This window comes from Centropristis striata, chromosome 6 (assembly GCF_030273125.1).
Source record: "Centropristis striata isolate RG_2023a ecotype Rhode Island chromosome 6, C.striata_1.0, whole genome shotgun sequence".
Lineage (NCBI taxonomy): Eukaryota > Metazoa > Chordata > Actinopteri > Perciformes > Serranidae > Centropristis > Centropristis striata.
This window is the reverse complement of record NC_081522.1, coordinates 31,195,212-31,215,950: the sequence shown is the minus strand read 5'-3', so window position 1 is coordinate 31,215,950 and position 20,739 is coordinate 31,195,212. Positions and strand designations below refer to the sequence as shown.

The following is a 20,739-nucleotide window of genomic DNA, read 5'->3' as shown; positions in this document are numbered from 1 at the left end:
ACTTTACCTAATGTTGAACAAGGTACCCTCAATTAATTGGTCTTTAGTCTGAGATGTGTCCCCAAAGGCGGCCCAAGTCAGGACATGCTAAATGCTTGAATAGGTTTTTTTGAGCAGATGTAACTTTATGTACATGTAGTTGAGTCTTACACCAAAGTAACAGCTTATTGTTCATTACTTGCTTGCTGTGACATATGTGCAAAGAAAAATGGCCATTCTCTATTGCAAAAATAGTAGTCACAACGGATGCGTTTATAGTCTCATGTGCCGTCTTAGGGCGCTTTCACAACCCAAAGTTTAGTCAGTTTTAATCAAACTCTGGTTAAATCCTTGTTACGGTTAGTTTAGTTGCTTGTGAACGCTCCAATCGTACTCTGGTGCAACCAAAACAACCGAGTTTGCAGAGAGGGTCTCTGTTTCCAAACAGACCCTAGTGCGGTTCGATTCCACTGTGCACATCGGACCAGAATCCGACCCAATTAAAGGACATGAACCAAAACGCAGTAGATTGTACAAAGATAATATTATAGAGATTAAATTTGTGTCATTCAGTCTACCATTGAGCTAAAGCTAATTTGTCATTGCAGAATTATCAAGATATTGCTCAAAATAACTTAATAATGAGTATCAAGGCTCACCTTCTCTGATAATACAGCTGTCTGATTGCAGCATGTTGGAAATAATGGATCAACACATTATTAATGACCCGGAGCCTCAACAGGGGCTCGTTCTAAACGTTTCTCTTCAAATTAGTTTAGTCAGAACACCAGAGCAGATTACAGCCGGTAGAATTAAAGGTACAGGGTTTGCGATTGGTTCCACGTTGCTTTGTTTACATTTTTCACCGCCAAACTTTTCAACCAATAACAAATAATAGTGTGAGTAGATTTTTTATTCCTTCACCTTCGTACACGCCCCTCTTCACTGAAAAAATACAAAATGAACCAAATGTATCAGTTTCACTCTGATTTGGACAAATCAAACGGACTTGGGTTGTGAAAGCGACCTTAGATGTGCTGTAAACTGTGATTTCTGCACACTACATCATGTCCTGCCCCCTGCACACCCCTTGCCTTAACCAAACAGAATATTTCCAGCAAAAGCACCTGACACTGACAATCTCCTGTTGTGTGTTACATGTGTGTAAGGACAACTCTGGACAATGTCCAGACCTGATTATCCAGATATTTCCCAGATTCGTATAAGAAAACAACTTGGGACTTCCTGACAGTAAAACGGATGTGGCCTCTTGAATTAATGATTAAAACATATTTAACTCAGCTACTACAGTCCAGTGGATTGTTTTTATTTAAATGTGTATGTTTTTACATTCCACACTGTCTTGTTTACATATTCTAACTCCCATTTCTGTCCCTAATCCTCAAACCCCACCCCTACCACCACCACCTCCCCAACCACAACCCCTAGGCATTTGTCATCTCCTTCACTTCAGACTTCATCCCTCGGATGGTCTACCAGTACATGTACAGCACTGATGGCTCCATGCATGGATTTGTCAACCATACGCTGTCTTACTTTAATGTCAGCCACTTCCAGGAAGGCAAAGAAGCCATGGACCCAATGCAACTTGGCTACCACGTTGACATGTGCAGGTGGGAAATCAACCTCAATTTGGAATTGTCATTGTTACTTTCATCAAGTAAGACCAATGTTGAGACAATCTATGGCCTCTGTCAGACCAAAGTCAGTGTTTACTGAGTTTGGTTGGACAGTTATCATAGATGTGATTTTCCCTAGCTGCTGTTCACAGAGTGCTACAACTAACAAAACATTTTTCTACATAGAGTTGTTGTTATTTCCAAATCAATATTGCTTGTAACTTTGGCCCCATTTGTCCTTGTCACATCAAAGGTCTCATATCCAGGTAAAATCTGGATTTGATTTAATACACTATCATTCACACTGAGCCACATATAGGGCTTTTCGACCAGAGCCCATTTGTGAACGGTTAATTTGTTTTCTACCGCCAAGGAGCCGGCTCCTGGCCAGAAAAACTGGTTCCAGAGTGGCACCAACTCTTTGGTGGTCTTTAACCGCGAACCGCTTACGTCAGGGGCTGGGGGCGGGGCTATCCAACCAACAAGACTGACTGGATGCTGTTGAGAGAAACAAACTATATCCTTCATTTGTTTGATTTGTTTAACTGCAATGTGATTGGTACGGGCGAGCTAGCGTGCCAACATTAGCCAGCGAATGCTAGCATGCTAATGTTCGCGGGCTAGCATTAGCTTACAACAAAGTCCAACATTAACATCTTACATTCAGTGTTAATAAGAATATATTTGGCGTCCATAGTGATCAAAATGAGCAGCACAGATGTGTTGTAGAGACATGTCTGTCGTTGTTATTATACTTGCCGAGAGGGCGGAGACATATACAGATGTTAGCAGTAGTGTAATAACGTGACTCTAGAGCCTGTGGAAAAGCAAACAGGTTCAGAGCTGGTTCGCAAGTTGAACCAACTGCGAACCACACGAGCACCGGCTCTGAACCGGCTGAAATTGGCTCTGGTCGGAAGAGGATAACAGAGATGTCTCTGCAGGCCTGAGAACAAATCTGATTGGCATCTGTGCCTCTCCTTGGTGAAATATATTTGTTCAGAGCCAGGGAACTACCAAACAGACACTAAAAATAGAAGAAGGAAAATTGCATAACAACTATGCCAGGAAAACAGATGTAATTGTGTTTGTCCAACAAACCAGACAGTAACCAACTCTTTCTCAGGCTGGGAGATGAGACAGCTGTTCATCAAGAAGGAACAATCAGCTGCTGGATTATCAATAATTGAAAACCAAACCAAAGAATGCATTTTGTCTCTAAAGGTATAAGGACTACAGAGAACCCCCTTGGTCAAATACTCCATATGAGATCTCAAAGGAATTCTGGGCGGTACTGGCTGTCCGACTGGCATTTGTCATTGTTTTCCAGGTAAGGTGAAACTGTCGGAAATAGGTGACTACAACTGTTCATATCAATGTATTAATAATATTTTAGTGGTGGAAAAGTATTCAGATCTCTTACTTAAGTAAACGTACTAATACCACACTGTGAAATTACTCCACTACAAGTAAAAGTCCTGTGTTCAAAACTTACTGAAGTAATAGTACAAAAGTATCGGCATCAAAATGTACTTAAAGTATCAAACGTAAAAGTACTTTTTATGCGGAATGGACCCACTCAGATTGTTATATATATATATTTGTATTTTTTTATGCATTTATGTAAGCTTTAATTCAGTGTTGTCAAGATAGGGCTATTTTTTTTTTTTCAATTTAATTTTATGTGGTTTAATTAATAAAAATAAAAAAAGTAAATGTATCACGTTTTTATGTTAAATCTCAACCTGAAAAGTAACTAAACTAACTAAAGCTGTCAGCTACATGTAGTGGAGTAAAAAGTACAATATTTCCATCTAAAATGTAGTAGAGTAAAAGTATAAAGTTACATAAAATGGAAATCCTCAAGTACCTTAAAATTGTAAGTACAGTACTTGAGTAAATGTACTTAGTTACATTCCACCACTGATACAAGCCAATATGGACTGCAAAAAAATGAAAGCTCTTATGTTGTGTCCGTCTCATCACAAGTCTCTTTTTTTAGTGCAGCTCACTGGCCAACCAGACAAGACAGATGTCTGGTTTATTTGGTTCCTGGATTAACAAACTTTCACGAGAAATACATTTAAAATGGTTAAGGAAAAAGCTTCTCCTGCTGCCAAGATTGTTTGGGGAAGACTAAAGATATTATTTTTGTTTAATTTCTGGTCGCTGAAATCAACTGTTAGTCAAACATACAGTTTAAGGCTGTGGAATTCCTCTTGTTACTTTTACAGTGGTCCATATTTGTATATACCATAGCACTATAACTATTACCATAATATAACTATACCATAACTATTACTACTGCTCTGACATCTAGACTTCTGTGAGAAAACAATGGTGATTTTTCAGCAAATGTATGTTTTCTGTAGCTTTTAATACTTATTTACATAGCCTAGGTATGGGAGAATCTAAATTCTAAAGCATGTTTCTTGTAACTTTAACATGGCTCTTTTTTAAAATAATAAATAGAAGAACATAAAATAAGATGACATACACTTCCATTTATCTCTACCAGAACGTTGTGATGGTGATGAGCGATGTTGTGGACTGGCTAATCCCAGACATCCCTAAAGATATCAGCCTCCAGATCCACAAGGAGAAAATTCTATTGGTAGACCTCTTCATGAAAGAAGAACAAGGCAAGACCCATATTCTTGAGAGTAGGCCATCAACACGGGGTAAGGAGAACTGCAGAAGGAGCAACAACAACAACAACAACAACAACAACAACAGCAGCAGCTCAATGGCTCACCCACAATCAGGACTGCACACCAACAGCAGTAAAAACCTCTAATGCTTACAATTAACTCTCATTTCACTGGAGTAGTTCTTTGTTACCAAGTCTTGGTTGGCAAGTCTTGCTAGCAGCATACAAGCTCAGGCCAACCTTCACGTGTATTTTTGTCCTTCTGAACATTCCAACTATTGCAAGAGCAGCTGGCTGATAAGTGTGTGGAGAGTAAAGGTGGTTATAATATATAGGGCCAAATATGTTGCAGTGTTTGTTGAGAGTTGTGAACCTGTATCTCTTTGTCAATGTGTAGAAAAATCTGTAAATTCACACACTGATTTGAGAATGGGACAAAATAATCTCAGATTTGTGTGCGCAAATTTCTAAATGTGCACCAGATTTATATATACGGTATATATAGGAATCTGAAATAGTGTAAAAAAACTAAAACATGTCCAAGCCACAGTTCAGTGCCTCCAAATAAAAGTACAAGATAAGGTTTTCTGTTGCTGGGTTAGGGTTAGGAAAAAGTATTCAGGTCCTTTACTTAAGTAAAAGTATGAATACCACACTGTGAAAGTAGCCAACTACAAGTAAAAGTCCTGCATTCAAAACTTAGTACAGTAAAAGTATAAAAGTATCAGGATCAAAATGTACTTAAAGCATCAAAAGTAGAAGTACTTGTTATGTTTTATATATTCAAAATATATAATTGGATTAGTTGTATTGATTTATTTATGCATTTTATTTTGTAAGGTTTGGGCTCATTTTAACTACTTAATTTACTGTTATGAGGTAATTTAAAAAAGGAAATTATTATGTTTTAGTAAAAAGTACAATATTTGCCTCAAAATGTAGTGGAGTAGAAGTATAAAGTTACATAAAATCGAAATACTCAAGTATATTTTTCTATTATTTGTACTTTACTTGAGTACAATACTTGAATAAATGTACCTAGTTACATTCCACCACTGCTGTTAACACGTTAAGTTACCCTTTACACTGTCTACGAGAACATATTTTGTTACTGTTACAAACGTCTACATCGTCACAAACATTACATTACAGAGCTGTGGACACATTCATCTCTTTGAGCACACATTTGGAAGAAGCAGTTTCACAACTCAAAACATGTTGGCAGATTATTTTTGCTACATAGTTAGCTCCACACAAATGTGCATTGCAAATATCATAAATACATTCTGGCAGTGTGATGTGTACAACGCATATGCACTTTTTCTTGAATAGATTGAAAAATGTCCTGTTATTGCAAACATTGCATCACAATTTTTTAATATATTTTATTGTCAAGCTGTAAAGTGTACCTTTGTATTAGTTATCTCTATTCTCATATGGTTGGTTTGCCTGCAGTGGTTGAATGTAACTAAGTACATTTAGTACTGTACTTAAGTACAATTTTGAGTTACTTGTACTTTAATTGAGTATTTCCATTTTATGTTACTTTATACTTCTACTTCACTACATTTTTAGGTAAATATTGTACTTTTTACTCCGCTACATTTAGCTGACAGCTTTAGTTACTTTTCAGTTTAAGATTTAACATAAAAACCTTGATCAATTTAAAGTGATTACAAAATTAAAACACTGCTTACATAATATATACATATTTTTATATATACATATTTAGAATATATAAAACAATCTAAGTGGGTCCATTCAACACAACAAGTACTTTTACTTTTGATCCTTTAAGTACATTTTGATGCTGATACTTTTGTACTTTTACTTCAGTAAGTTTTGAATGCAGGACTTTTACTTGTAGTGGAGTAATTTAACAGTGTAGTATTAGAACTTTTATTCAAGTTAGGAATTTAAATACTTTTTCCATCAGTTTGCCTGCCACTATAACTTATTTTAGCTAACATTGAAAAAGAAGACTTTACTCAGTAGAAATGTTTATAACTTCTTTTAATTTTAATTGCTATGAATGCTGAATGAATGCTATATGCTTAGAATACAATGTGCTTACAATGATGGTGTCCCTCCTGCTTAATAAAATGTTTTAAAAAAGAGGAGGAAAATGTGAGTTTCCATGTATCCTCTGAATAAACATTGTATTTTTTATAGCACCTTTACTCAGGAAAGTATTATTACCTGCTTCAGTTATTGTGGACCCACCACCAATACACTGCTGTAACCTTTGAATAAAACAAAATCAAAAGAATGCTTCCAAATTGTTGCCGGTAGAAATTAACCTAAAGTCATCCAATTGAATGTACGAAATGACTCTCTCAGCGCATGGTATATTTTCTGTTTACTGATTTACAGTCTTTTTAGATTCATGTATGTCTTCAGCGAGAAATAGTTTCAGCATTCATCTCTCACGTTAGTTTGTGTACATTAAACTGTTCTGTCTGTATCTGTCGGCATGAATAATTGCATTTAACGAGGATGCAGACATTCCTGAATAATTCCACATTAATCTGCAAACTTATTTTAATCACAATTGTTCTAAACCTCTTGTTGCTTTTTAACCCAGATCTACTGCAAATTCAACGGCCCTCTATAGGGTTACAGTCTACAATACACTTTTATTTTTGCATCAGTATGTTCAGAAACGACACAAAGCATGAGCTGCATTATAACTTCATTTTTTTATTTCCACTGGTAAAATAACAAGATGCAACTTTCAATTATTTTTTGATTAAATTCCCGCAGCAACGCAAGAGGTTTCCAGGTTGGAGCTTGCTGCCCAGCGTGGCTCCTTCTGTGTAGAGTCTCCACGTCCCAAAAGTCAGATTAATAGATGAAACTTTCTTTGCTGTTCTCATGACTGTGGATCGTAAAAACTTAAATGCTCATCTTTTTTCTTCGAATTTTGGTGTTTCCATCACGCTATTGTCATCTGTCAGCCCTGAAATAGTCAGGCTACCTATCAAGGATGTTCCACAACCCTCACCCAATGTATAAAGGCTATCAGATGGTTTACAGCTCCAGCTCCACAACACAATCCATCTAGGGGCAGATAGTAAGGGCGCTTTCACAACCCAAAGTTTAGTCTGTTTCAATGGATCTCTGGTGCGATTTAAGCCTTGTTATGGTTCGTTTGGTCACTTGTGAATGCTCCAATCGTACTCTGGTGCACACCAAAATAACTGGTCCGAGACCTCTTGCAGAGAGGAGTGGTTCGATTCCACTGTGAACGTAATCCGACCAGAATCGACTCAACTAAAGGAAATTAAACAAATGCATTCGATTTTGGGCTATCTGCGTAGTGAGATTAACACAGATAATATTATAAAGATGACATTTGTGTCCTTCAGTTTCACTCTGTAGGCTACCACTGAGCTAAAGCTAATTTGTCATTTGCAGGATTATCAACATGTTGCTCTAAAATAGCAGATCGTGCTAGGAGCATCAAGCCTCGCCTTCTCTGATTCTACAGCTGTCTGATCGCAGCACATCGTCTGTGGAAATAATGGATCAACTTATTGTTGGCTCTCCACATTAGTTTGGTTGGAACACCAAAGCAGGTTACAGCGGTTTAATTAAAGGTAATCGGTTTGCGCTCAGTTCCACGTTTCTTTGTTTATTTCCGTGTTTGCATTCTTCACCGCCAACTTTTTAACCAATAAGAAGTAAAAGTGCGAGTAGATTTCCAGCCCTCCATCTTCGTTCGCGCCCCTCTTTCAAATCTTTTTTTTTTATTTGGTCCGCTACATTTCTGCACTGTGAAATCAACCAGACTAAATACAAAACAAACCAAATGTATCAATTTCACTCTGATTCGGACAAACCAAACAGACTTGGGTTGTGAAAGCAACCTAAGACACTCTAAGTGGGAAGTTTCTCAATTGCAGTACTGCAGTTTTATTTACTGCTACTGCTGCTGGACTTACACCTGTGGTTTTTCAAACTTGACTGTCTGGAGAATTTTCTATTACAAACACGGCAAGTGAATGACTTCTCCCCTGTGTGCAGTGTCATGTGTTGTGTCAGATGTCCTTTTTGTAAAAACTTTTTATCACAGACCTCGCAGCTGTATGGTTTCTCTCCTGTATGGATCCTCATGTGTTTCAACAAAGACTGACTCAGACTAAATCTTGTGTTGCATGCCGAGCAGTTGTAAGGTTTCTCTCCTGTGTGAACTCTCATGTGTCTGACCAGAAGGCCTGTCCGGATGAACCGTCTGGGGCAGAGCGGGCAACTGTGCGGCTTCTCTCCCGTGTGGGTTCTCATGTGTGAGGCCAGACCTGTGCTCTGCGAGAATTTTTTACCACAAACCGTGCAGGTATAGGGTCTCTCCCCTGTGTGAATCCTGACATGTCTCACAGCATCTCCTTTGAAGCTAAATTGTTTCTTACAGACTAAACAGCCAAAGGTTTTCTTCCCATATTGAGTCTTTTGTGAAACTAAATGTTTACTCTGTGTGGATATTTGAACACAAACTGAGCAAACAAATGGTCTCTTTCCCTGAGGACTTTTTCCATTGCTCTGCACACAGTCCTTGAGGTCAAATATTTTACCACACCTGAAGCATCTGAGAGAGTTCTTGCCATCATTACATCCTTTAGCAGCTGCAGGAACACCAGTCAGAGTTTTTTTAGTTTTTTTTGTCTCCTTTCCATCATCATCATCGTCATCCTCATCACTGTTTTCAGTCTCAGGCTCAGAAGAATTTGAAGTATCGCCCTCCCTAGCTGGTTGGCTGACAGAAGCACCTGTTTGCGCCTCCTTTAATTTAGTGTCAGCTTGTTCTGGTCCTCCACGGTCCTTTTCGCCAATCCCTTTTTCCATGCATTGGGCTCGGCTGCAGGCTGCAGGCTCAGCCTTTTCTTGTCCCTGATGGAGATGTAAGGACTGAGCTTTCTCTTCATAATTTACCCTCTTCACAGGCAGAGATCCTTGAGGCGGCTCTCCCTCCTGCATTCTCCAGAGTTTGACCTGTACCTCTTTAGTGTGTGGAGGCTCCTTTCGAACATCTGCAGATTATATGGAAAAAAAACAAATGAATGCAAAGATTTTCTAGTGATTATATGTTCAACACAGCTCAAACGCACAAAGGAAAATAGGAATCCAGCACAGCATGTGTAAGAAGAGGGCAGAGTGCCACTGGCCTCATCTCTAGTATGTTAACATTGTTTCAGACTGGAAATTTGCATTTGCAATAGGGATGGGTGTTTGGAAGAAATCTGCCAAATTGATTATCTAAAGCGTTAACGATCAATTAATTGATTAATGCTACATGCATACATGGGCAAAATAAAAGATGTATTTACAGTACTATGCAAAAGCCTGTTTTGATAATGGATGCTTTTATTTTGACAGGACAAAAATAGACTTCTGCAGTGCATAAATAGTGCATTCATTTGATCCTAAAACCAACTCAAGTCAGGTGATATTGTAAAGATAACGTCAAGATGTTCAATGTTTTATGTTTTAGCCCCCGAAGAGGCATGAGATTAGTATCACAGTAATCTTGCATACTTAAGTGTGTTTTGTTTTTAAATAAGTTTTGGATAAAATTAAACCTAGTAATTCATGCTACCAAGGTTTGATACAGTAGGCTAGTTTTACTCAAATGAATACTCTTGTTATTGCAACTTTCAGTTTGCAAACTGTAGCTTTGTCCAACTTAATTCTCAGCTCATTGGCTTATTGATGTACTGCCGCAGAACTGAACGCTAGGCCGTGTTTTTTACATTGAACATGTGATTATCTATAGTCTATAGATGGATATAGTCAGATTGCAAGAGAAATACAGTAAGAATTTCAAGCATTTACAAGCACTTTATCCAAAATCCAAGCACTTTTTAAACCTTGAAAATACAACATTTAAATTCAAGCATTTTCAAGGATTTCAAGCACCCGTACGAACCCTCTTGGCACATCATCTGGGCAGAACGTTTTTTCCTATGTTCTGTCCGACAACTGCTGTGTGATTGGTCAGAAATGTGTGTGTGCAGTGGGAGGACCCTATGAGGACTTCCCAGGAGTTTTGCACTGAAGTATGAAATGTCCTGGAGCAAAACTAACTTTGTTCTTGCCACCTGGAGAAAACAAACAAATTTGTCTGCTCTTGTGGAGTATGTATTAGCCTTAACTGTCATACAAATAATTATGATTAACAATTTAATTGTCTATTTCTGTTCATTTTATGCCACATAGCAGTGCTGTTTTTTGGCTTTGCAACTAGACCTATATCCAGGTTGTTAAATTCAATGGCTGCTCACCAAAATGATGAAATCATTGGGTAACAACGTGTGTGTGACAAATTGTGTCTCCCTCTCACACACACACACACACACACACACACACACACACACACCAGTCAAAAGTTTCTTATTCAATGTTTTTTATTTATTTATAATCATTTTCAATATTGTAGTAGATCAATACTAAAGACATACTATGAATGAACACATATGGAATTATGTAGTAAACAAAAACACGTCAAACAAACCAGAATATGTTTTAGATTTTAAGATTTTAGATTATTTTCAGTTTACAGGTGTATCATGTCAAGTGTTAATTTGTGTAATTTCTTGCCTTCTTTATGTGTTTGAGACCATCAAAGTAAAAGGTTAAAGGCTACTCTGAAGAATCTAAAATATAAAACATTCTGGTTTGCTTGACGTGTTTCTGTTTACTACATAATTCCATATGTGTTCCATCATAGATTAAAAAAAATTAAATAATCAAGAATGTTGATAATAATATCTATAAAGAATACTAAAATATTCAATTCTCAATTGGAAATACTGGCCTTGTTGCACATGACCAATTGTCATGTATAAATGATTTGTTATGGTAGGGTGGTTCCTACATCTGCTCTATTCTGCAGTCATGGCATGCCGAGGCAAGCCAGAGGTCCCACTATTTATGCACTGCAGAAATTATGTGAAGCTGCAGCACAAATTAGTCTTGAAAATAAGATATGCTTGAAAATCACAGATCTGGGACCATGAGCCCTGATAGATTAAAAAAGACTCTGCGTGTGTCTAGATTTAGATGCATGCATGCTTTTTTGATGACAGTTAGAGATTGTTATTTTACTGAAATTCTGTCTTCAACCTGAAAAACCTGTAGGGACACTCCCTCTTTCTGGATACACTGCTGCTGTGGAGCCAAATATCATTTGCATTGGAGTACATGTTTTCATTTGCACTTAATGGGCCACCAGTAAGGCAATCCTGAATGTATCTTGTTTTAAGAGTTAATTTCTTATTTTAAGCGTACAACATGCTTATTTTAGATTAAATCATCTACATTTAAGAAATCTTGTCAAGTAAAATTATCTGTCCATGAAGCAAGATAATTTCCCTCAGATTTAGTGTTTTTTTTTGCAGTGTACATGGTGCCACACAACCCGCACAAATAACTTATCTTTCATACCTTTGACGTCATTGGCGGCTATAGCTGTTTTAACTCAAAAACCAGAGACATGTTAACTTAACCAGACAATTGCAAGCGGGAAACGTACATAATATAGAAAAGCTTCTGTCAAAATGACTGTATTCATTCACAGCCACCCCATACCTGCAGTCAAGGTGACTTGAAATAAGTTTAATCTCTCGGTTTAATCTTTCACTGAACGCATAATTATCTCAAACTACTTGAATGACCAGTGCTCATTTAAACGACTATAGCTTCGACCTTTTCTCCACCTTTTAATACTAACCTGCTCTGTGTAAGCGAACCTCAGGCTTCAAAACAGCGTCCAGTAGTTTGCGCTGCTGCTCGTTCTCCCGCTTTGAACGAAAAAGTTCCTCTTCATACTCTGCTATGCTTCTCTCAAACAGTCCGAGTATCTCTTCAGCAGCCGCACTTAGACGCTCATTCACCACCACTCTAAACATTTCTACTTTAGACATGTTTTCAATTAATGCAGCTAAATACGTGTACGTTTAAAGAGAACCGACACCTCACCACTCGCTTCCGTGTTCTGCTCAGGGAACCTATAGAACATTTACAGGTTTCTAGTTGTTTCTGCCGTGACAGCTGTTGGCGAGCAACAGTGCGACTTCCGGTGAAACATTTCAAAATAAGGGTGCAACTCATGTTGTTGTAGTAAATGACATTCATAACCATCCAAATGTATGTTGGTGTACAGTATATGTAAACGTATGTGTGTGTGTGTGTGTGTGTGTGTGTGTGTGTGTGTGTGTGTGTGTGTGAGAGAGAGAGAGAGCGAGAGTTTCAGTTAAAGAACAGCAGAAGAAAAGCAGATATGAATTTGGTCAGTGACCTTGGATAAAATAAAAAATATAACTTTTTGTGACAAATGGACCTTTTAAAAAAAAAGCTGAAATAATTTAGTAAATGTGTTTTGATCCAGTGATGCAGCCCCCTCCTGGCAGAATTAAATCTGTACACACTCATCCTCATTGTTCCTTTTTTTTTTTTTTTTAAAGAATCCTTTGTGAAATATATTTAATTGAATTATGTATAAAGACCATATATTTTATGTTTAAACTACTTCAAAAAAGAAGATGAACAGGGAGGAAGAACTGTTTAAAGCTTCCTTCTCATGGTTTAGTGCGAAAAAACAAAAACCCAGAAGTCATACAACAACACGTACATACAATCCATATTGTCTACTTATGGGAGAATTCAATGTTGTCATTTTTGATTTAAGAGTAGTGACAGACAGTGGTGGAAGAAGTATTCAGATCCCATACTTAAGTAAAAGTACTAACACTAGACTGTGTAATTATTCCACTATAAGTAAAAGTCCTGCATTCAAAACTTACTGAAGTAAAAGTACAAAAGTATCAGCATCGAAATGTACTTTAAGTATCAAAAGTCACACTCACACTGTTTTATATATTATCATATTATCTGTATTGATTCATTTATGGAAGCAGTGTTTTAATTTTGTAAAGATAATGCTCATTTTAAATATTTAATATACTGTTGAGTTTAAAATGTATAATAACTTTTAATTTGTCATGTTTTTTATGTTAAATCTCGACTTGAAAAGTAACTAAAGCCGTCAGCTAAATTTAGTGAGTTAAAAGTTCTATATTTGCCTCAATATGTAGTGGAGTAAAAGTACAAAGTTAAATAAAATGGAAATACTCAAGTAAAGTACAAGTACCTCAAAATTGTACTTAAGTACAGTATTTGAGTAAATGTATTTAGTTACTTTCCACTACTGATTGACAGTTTTGTGAATGTATGTATAAGGGACACTGAAGCTTCATGAACCATTTGCTTTATTTACGGAGCCCACTAGATGGCCTTTGTTCAACAAAGGGCTGAAAATACACTCAATTACCATTGATAAAGCCTTTTTTTTAAGCCAAGAACGCCATCTAGTGGGGTCAAAAAATAAAGCAACTGGTTCACAAAGCTTCATTGTCCCTTCACTAATTGCTGGCATGATAGTGTCTTGATAGGTTAACTGTACAGTGAATGTTTCAATAAATAGAAAATAAAATAAAATAAGGTTTTCTTACTTAGAAAATTTCTGATCAGTCAGGGAATTGGCATATTCTCCTTTACAACAATCCCCTACATGTTGACACTCAGGTAGGCAAACTCAAAATGTGCCGTGATTAAATCATTGTACATGATGGAATAGTAGAATTAGAATGTGTGAAAAGCCACCAAATTTGGGCTTTTATGCCAAACATTTCCTCCGGGGTTGCATGCCCCCGGACCCCCTAGATGGTCCACAGTCCCTCCACCAAAGTCTCAAAATATCCTGTGGGAAACACTGTATCAACCATCGAATAAACACTTCAGAATAAATACACATAAATTGCATTGTTTATCATTGCAAATTAATTCACTGTCACACGCTGGCATATTCTGCACAAATTTTTGTATGTTCAACCATCAGGTTTTCTAAGTAACTCTTGTCTTTCGCTATAGTAAAAATGTTGTTCACAGCAGACAACAAACAAGGATGGGCCAAGGTTCGACACTGTGTGAAAAAGCAGGGAATTTAGGGAACACACCATCAACAGTCCATAACATCATTAAATGATTCAGAGATTCTGGAGAAGTCTCAGCAGGAAAGGGAAAGGCTGAAAAGCTGCACATGACCATGACCTTCAATCGATGTTTTGGAAGTTATGAAATGATAGAAGACAGAAAAACATCCAGATTGTCAGCAGCAGGAAGTACAAAAGCCTTACGGTAAGATTAATGATATCTGTGTATGTGTTGTTACACCTTCGGGCTGTAATTAACTAGAGGTGGGGGAAAAAATTGATACAGCATAGTATCGCGATATTTTGTGTGGCAATATTATACCAAATCATGGCTGCCAGGTATTGATATTTAGCATCCAGAGGGCCGGTGGGTGGTCAGCTTCTTTTCGCAGTTTTTTTGTTTTTCCAGAGACTGTAGCGGGCTTAATTTTATATATCTATATCATATGAAACTAAAAGATCTAAGGAATATATAGGCACCATGTGTGTCAGGATATCGAATCGGGAAGTTGTCTAAGTAACGATGCAAAGTTAGGGTTTTTTTTATGTTACATAAAAAAAAAATCAGAGCAGTGAAGCTTAAAGTTGAGGAAAGTTTGATAAAATACTGCAAGTTGTTGTCGTCCATACATGTTTGATATCAGTTCAGTTCAGTTTGATTGAATACTTTGTTGGTCAGTCTGTGGGTTTGACTCTCATTGTGGAGAAATAAAAAGACTGAAGTGAGATGAATAGACTGAGAATTGTCTCTTATTTGACAAAATAATTCCTGATTGAATTTAATTTTGTGGACAGAAATGCAGTTAAACGGTTGAATTCCAATAAATTGTATCCCATTACTCACCATATCGCAAAATGCTTAAAATCGAAATAATATTGTATCGTGACTCAAGTATCAGGATAAAATCGTATCGTGGGGCCTCTGCTGATTCACACCTCTATAATTAACGGATATATGTGTATACTTGAAATTAGCATACTGCAAGCCCTTGTGTCTTCTGTCTATAATGGTATTAATTTGCCTAGGTGCACCAGGGAGCAACTGGTGAAGTTTAAGTGACATTACTTAACAAAATGAGAGTGTGAATGGTTTTCTGGTTTACTCTACCTCTCTCCCAATGTCAGCAGGGATCGGCTCCAGCCCCTCTGATTCATGACCAAAATTAAAATTAACGGTTAAGGAGAATGAACAAATGAATGATGCAGATTCACTTCTTACTGCTTGCACCGGTACATTTATGGCTTTTAACATGTGACAGCAAACTAAAATCCCGCCCACAAACACTGCAGCTGTACGGTTTCTCTCCTGTGTGAACTCTTGTGTGTCTCTTCAGCGTTCCCTTTTCACTAAACCTTTTTCCACAGAATGAGCAACTAAACGGTTTCTCCCCTGTGTGACTTCTCAAGTGTATCACTAACGTCTTCTTCTGACTAAAACTCTTGTTACATACTGAGCAACTAAACGGTTTCTCCCCAGTATGACTTCTCATATGAGTCTTCAGATTGACCTTTGCACTAAAACTTTTGTCACAAACTGTACAGGTGAAAGGCTTTTCTCCTGTGTGGCTTCTCATGTGAGCGTGCAGATTTCCTTTGCAGCCAAATTTTTTATCACAAACTGTGCAACTAAACGGCCTCTCGCGGATGTGGGACTTAATATGATTCAAAGTGCTCTTATTTATCAGTGTGTCTGAACCTGACTCTTGATCTCTTGACTCCTTCCAATCATTATTATTATCCTCAGTCTCTGATTCAAAACAGTGTAAAGATAGCAGCTGGTGGCTGCTGTCCCTTTCTGTCTCCATCTGTTGGGCTGTGCTGCAAGCTGGAGTCTCAGTTTGTGTTTGATGAAGCTGTGGGGGCTGAGCTTTCTCATCATCATCTTCACTCTTCACGGACACAGCAGTGAATGGGAATTTGGTGATGTCACTTTCTTCCAGTCCTTGAAGCTGCTTCCCGTCCTGACTGCTCCAGAGTTCCTCCTGTTCCTCTTTAATGTGTGGAAGCTCTGGGTCCTGCTGGTCCAGACTGCTGCTCCACTCCTGCTGCTCTTCTTTCTTAACAATCAGTTTTTGGACATCTGGAGGGTTAAAATGAAACAGACCAACATCTATGACAGTGGTGGAAGAAGTATTCAGATCCTTTACTAAAGTAAAAGTACTAATACCATACTGTGAAATTACTCCACTACAAGTAGGACTACAAGTCCTGCATTCACAACTTACTGAAGTAAAAGTACAAAAGTATCAGAATCAAAATGTACTTAAAGTATCAAAAGTAAAAGTACTCTACTCTTTTTGCATGTTAATTAAGTCATTCACTTCCATATCATTCATTCATTTTAATCTGTTAGCGTTCCGCCCACATAACATAGGAACCCTAAGGGATGTTTTACACTGTTACGCTTATGTACAGAACCACTTTGTTGAGTTGATATTCATGCTACATATCGTTAAAAAGCTAAGATTCTTGTGATTCTATTGATTAAAAAAACACTTTAACAACATATCTATAAATACATAATCATAATAATCATAATGAATGATCATAATTATAATCATAATTATTATTATGATAATTCTAAAAACCTGGGTAAAATATTAATTTTTTGAGAGATCTTCATCAAATTTGAAATGGCAGTAGGTATTATTTTATAGTTTGACCCCTTTGTTTTTCCAGCCCATTAGTCCCAGCTATAATGATCTGCAGGCCTGAATTTACCAAAAATATTCAGGCGGACAATAAAAAACACATTTTTCACTGTTTCAACTTCCATCACTCAATAACAGTAGCACTTACAGTTATTCTGACTCTTTGGGAATAAAATAAAAGTATTACCCATCAAATTTGACCAAAACCACAGATTTGATCCTAACTATTCGAGAAAAGCTTACAGTTTACTTTGGGTATGTCTTTTACAGGCGTTTTAAGGTGAATTTTTATTTCTGCTTTTATTTTGAAATTCTAAATCGGTCAGTTTCCGACCGGATTTAATTCTACACACAGCTTCAGCACGCTAGCAGCCTTTCACTGCCAAATTGCAATTCAGCTAGCCATTTTAAAGCTAGATCAGTGTAAGCAATGTGACAGGGTTTAACCGGTCCCGGTCCTGAAACCACCGAACTCGGCATAGCGAAACAACCTCCCACGGACCTGCTTGGTTAACGTGGATGTCAGATTCGACAACATCCTCCAGCAGCCTGCGCTGGCGACCAATCTCTTCTTCGTAGTTTGATATGGTTGTTTCCAACAGCCCGAAGATGTCTTCTACAGCCGCAGTCAGTCGCTGGTTGACAAAAGCCTTCAGCGTTTCCATAGTGGACATTTTCACATTATAACCGGCTACAACAGCGTGTTAGTGTGGCCGCTTTTTCCTCCTCTCTCTGCCGCTCCAGTCCCTCCTTCACCCCGCCCCTACCTCTGACACACACACACACACACACACACACACACACACACACGTGTACTCCTATAGTACTTGTGAAGCCATTTATTGAGGTAATGCATTACCTGTACCATGTTAACTATCACAACCAATGGTGGGGAAAGCATTCAGATCCCTTATTTAATTAAAAGTACTAATACAACACTGTGAAATTACTCCACTACAAGTAAAAGTCCTGCATTCAAAACTTACTGAAGTAAAAGTACAAAAGTATCAGCATCAAAATGTGCAGTGTTTTGCAATATACTGTTATAAGATTTAATTTAAAAAAATTAGGAGTAAAAAGTACAGTATTTGCCTCAAACTGTAGTGGAGTAGAAGTATAAAGTTACATAAAATGGAAATACTCAAGTAAAGTAGCCTACAACTACTTCAAAATTGTACTTAAGTACAGTACTTGAGTAAATATACTTAGTTACTTTCCACCACTGATCACAACTAAACGCCTTTAAACCCAACTCTCACCCTAAATCTAATCTAATTCTAACCTAAAACTTGCACTCACTGGCCACTTTATTAGGTGAGGCGTGTAACTAATACAGTGGCCCACCCCTCTTCTTCACTGTTGCCTTCCCATCATCTCCATTCTCCTCTGACCTCTGGCATCACTACCTTTCTTCCCCATTCTGATGCTCGCTTTGAACTTCAGCAGCTCGTCTTCACCATGTCTACATGCCTTAATGCATTGAGTTGCTGCCATGTGATTGGCTGATTAGATATTTGCATTAACAAGCAGTTGCATAGGTGTACCTAATGAAGTGGCCAGTGAGTGTAAAACCAACTCTGAAACTTAAAACAGGCCTATGAAGGTCTGTCCCAAAGTGAGGACCAGTGTGTTAACGAGTGACCCTGGTGAGTTCGACATGCATAAGAAAGCTCTGCTCTGTTATAAATATGGATATTCGTCAAATAAATATTTGAATCTCTAATTCATTTATAGGGTTTTTACACACACTTGTTTGTCATGTTGCTCACTTGCACTAAAAACACATTTTAAAAAGTCACTTTGGCTCTTTTAAACTCACTTGACTTTAAAGTGCTTTCATAGTCTTTTTTCTAACTCCTTTTACAGTTTGCACTTCTTTTTAGGCTCTACATCTCCGTAAGAGAATGTTCTTCTTCCATCTTTACACTGTGCTTGTGTGTACATAAAACATGAACATGACTGTATTGCCTGAGCTGCTCAAAAAATAAAACATGCTGTTAGTATGTGTCAAATAAATATTTCAATCTCTAATTCATTTATAGGGTTTTTACAAACACACACACACACACACACACACACACACAAACAAACAAACAAACACACACACACACACAGTACATATTTATATATGTAATGATATGGAAGATAAAACCATTACAGAGCTTAAAATGTGAAAAAAAATGAATATGATATAATTATAATGATATACACGGTCGACCATAAAGCTGGAATAAAATATTTTTTACCTCTTTCCATGAAATTATTGTGACAATTTTATTTATTATTGAAAGATAAAGTGTATATCTTCTCAAAACTTTATTAATCAATCTCTTCCAGACATTTCACAATGAAATAAAACCACAATTAACAGAGGATTGTGTCTGAAAATTATAGTATTAGTAAGTCATGTAATGCAATGGAAAATAAATAGTGTTAGATTTGTTGCTATATATATGTGAGTGTGAACGTTATGTGCATTAACAAAACAAAATAGAAAACATTTGAATGAATAATTATAAATATTTAGCGCCTGTGATGATGCTTGGGCTTCCTTTTTCTCTTCTCTTTGCATATGCAGGCCTCGTCTTCACCACCAGGGGACGCTGTTTCCTTTCAAATGTGCTGAACGTGGCCTGAGGCTGACTGTCAAACTACCCACCACTTTACACAAATGTGAAAGGGCTGTATCACAAGATACAGATTAGGATTAAATTCAGTTTAATCAGTACACACCTGGACCAGAATAGGAAGCTGTACAAAGGGTTATAAATATATTATTTGTTAAAAGTAAGGTCAGTCTGATAAAGCAGTTTCCTGAGAGGTAAATACCTGATAAGATTAGATATGACTTTATTTAGCTCGCAGTGGGGAAATTTAGTTGTCACAGCAGCTCAAGATACAGACACATAGATATAAGAACAGAATAAGAATATTTGAAAAAATAAGACGTATACATACATTCTATATACATTATATAATGACATTTCTGCTATTTGACATTTATTGTTAATATATATATTTTGTGTTTGTTTGTTTTCCTGAAAGTACTTTGCATTTTACAGATATTGTACATTGGAGAAAATATATTTTAGCATGTTAAATAGGTTAAATAGGTTGTTGCATGTGAACATCAATGAATACATATATTTAAATATATGATGAGGTCTAAGTAAACACAATTTTGCATTTATCATTTCTAGAGCTTATAAACAGTATCTGGGTTTTTATATTCTAATAAAAGGCAACATATGGTATACTTTTCCACCTATCATCACAAAGTCACTTCATGCTATTCTGAGCTTCAGGGATCAAATATGAATGTGAAAGCACATATTGTCAGGAATTCAAAGAAAATTAGTGCAAATAAATTTCATGTAAATGTAGGTTTACTTATTAAAAACTAAATTCTGAGTATGTATTGAGTGTAGTAAAATCTTCCTCTGTGTTTTAAAATATGTGTTCTAAAACTGGGGTGGCACCTTAGAGGCCGAGTAAAACAAAATGATTCGACAGATCTATGGAATGGATCTAAAGGTTGATAACAGGGCTCACAACAAGCATCGTGTATATTCAGTGGTGGAGCTACATTTACTCAAGTACTGTACTTAAGTGCAATTTTGAGGAATTTGTACTTTACTTGAATATTTCCATTTTATATAACTTTATATGTCTACTTTACTACATTTTGAGGCAAATATTGTACTTTTTACTCCACTACATTTAGCTCACAGCTTAAGTTACTTTTCAGGTCGAGATTTAACATAAAACATGATACATTTAAAATGATTAGACTTTCTTTTTTTTTTTTTTATTAAACCTCATAAATGGATATT

General features: G+C 36.9%; 3 protein-coding genes across 3 annotated transcripts in view; 1 reads left to right on the top strand and 2 right to left on the bottom strand.

Annotated features, from left to right (window-relative positions):
• The window catches only part of LOC131973675 (anoctamin-1-like), a 39,009-nt gene extending 32,288 nt beyond the window's left edge, over positions 1-6,721 (top strand). Inside the window, exons 23-25 of the mRNA XM_059335727.1 lie at positions 1,429-1,613; positions 2,844-2,949; positions 4,138-6,721. Of these exons, the coding sequence (XP_059191710.1) occupies positions 1,429-1,613; positions 2,844-2,949; positions 4,138-4,416 (570 nt within the window). The 3' untranslated portion in view covers positions 4,417-6,721. The remainder of the gene's footprint in view (positions 1-1,428; positions 1,614-2,843; positions 2,950-4,137) is intronic.
• Positions 6,722-6,968: 247 nt separating this feature from the next.
• Positions 6,969-12,191, bottom strand: LOC131973673 (gastrula zinc finger protein XlCGF57.1-like). Its single transcript, XM_059335725.1, has 2 exons — positions 11,996-12,191; positions 6,969-9,296 (listed from the first exon to the last, which is right to left on the bottom strand). The coding sequence occupies exons 1-2, from the start codon at positions 12,186-12,188 to the stop codon at positions 8,185-8,187; spliced, it is 1,305 nt and encodes a 434-aa protein (XP_059191708.1). The 5' UTR covers positions 12,189-12,191; the 3' UTR covers positions 6,969-8,184.
• A 1,887-nt stretch (positions 12,192-14,078) lies between these two features.
• LOC131973674 (zinc finger protein 674-like) lies at positions 14,079-17,575 on the bottom strand. Its single transcript, XM_059335726.1, has 2 exons — positions 17,409-17,575; positions 14,079-16,335 (listed from the first exon to the last, which is right to left on the bottom strand). Exons 1-2 carry the CDS (start codon positions 17,569-17,571, stop codon positions 15,464-15,466), a joined length of 1,035 nt encoding a protein of 344 aa, XP_059191709.1. The 5' UTR covers positions 17,572-17,575; the 3' UTR covers positions 14,079-15,463.
• Between the last annotated feature and the right edge of the window lie 3,164 nt (positions 17,576-20,739).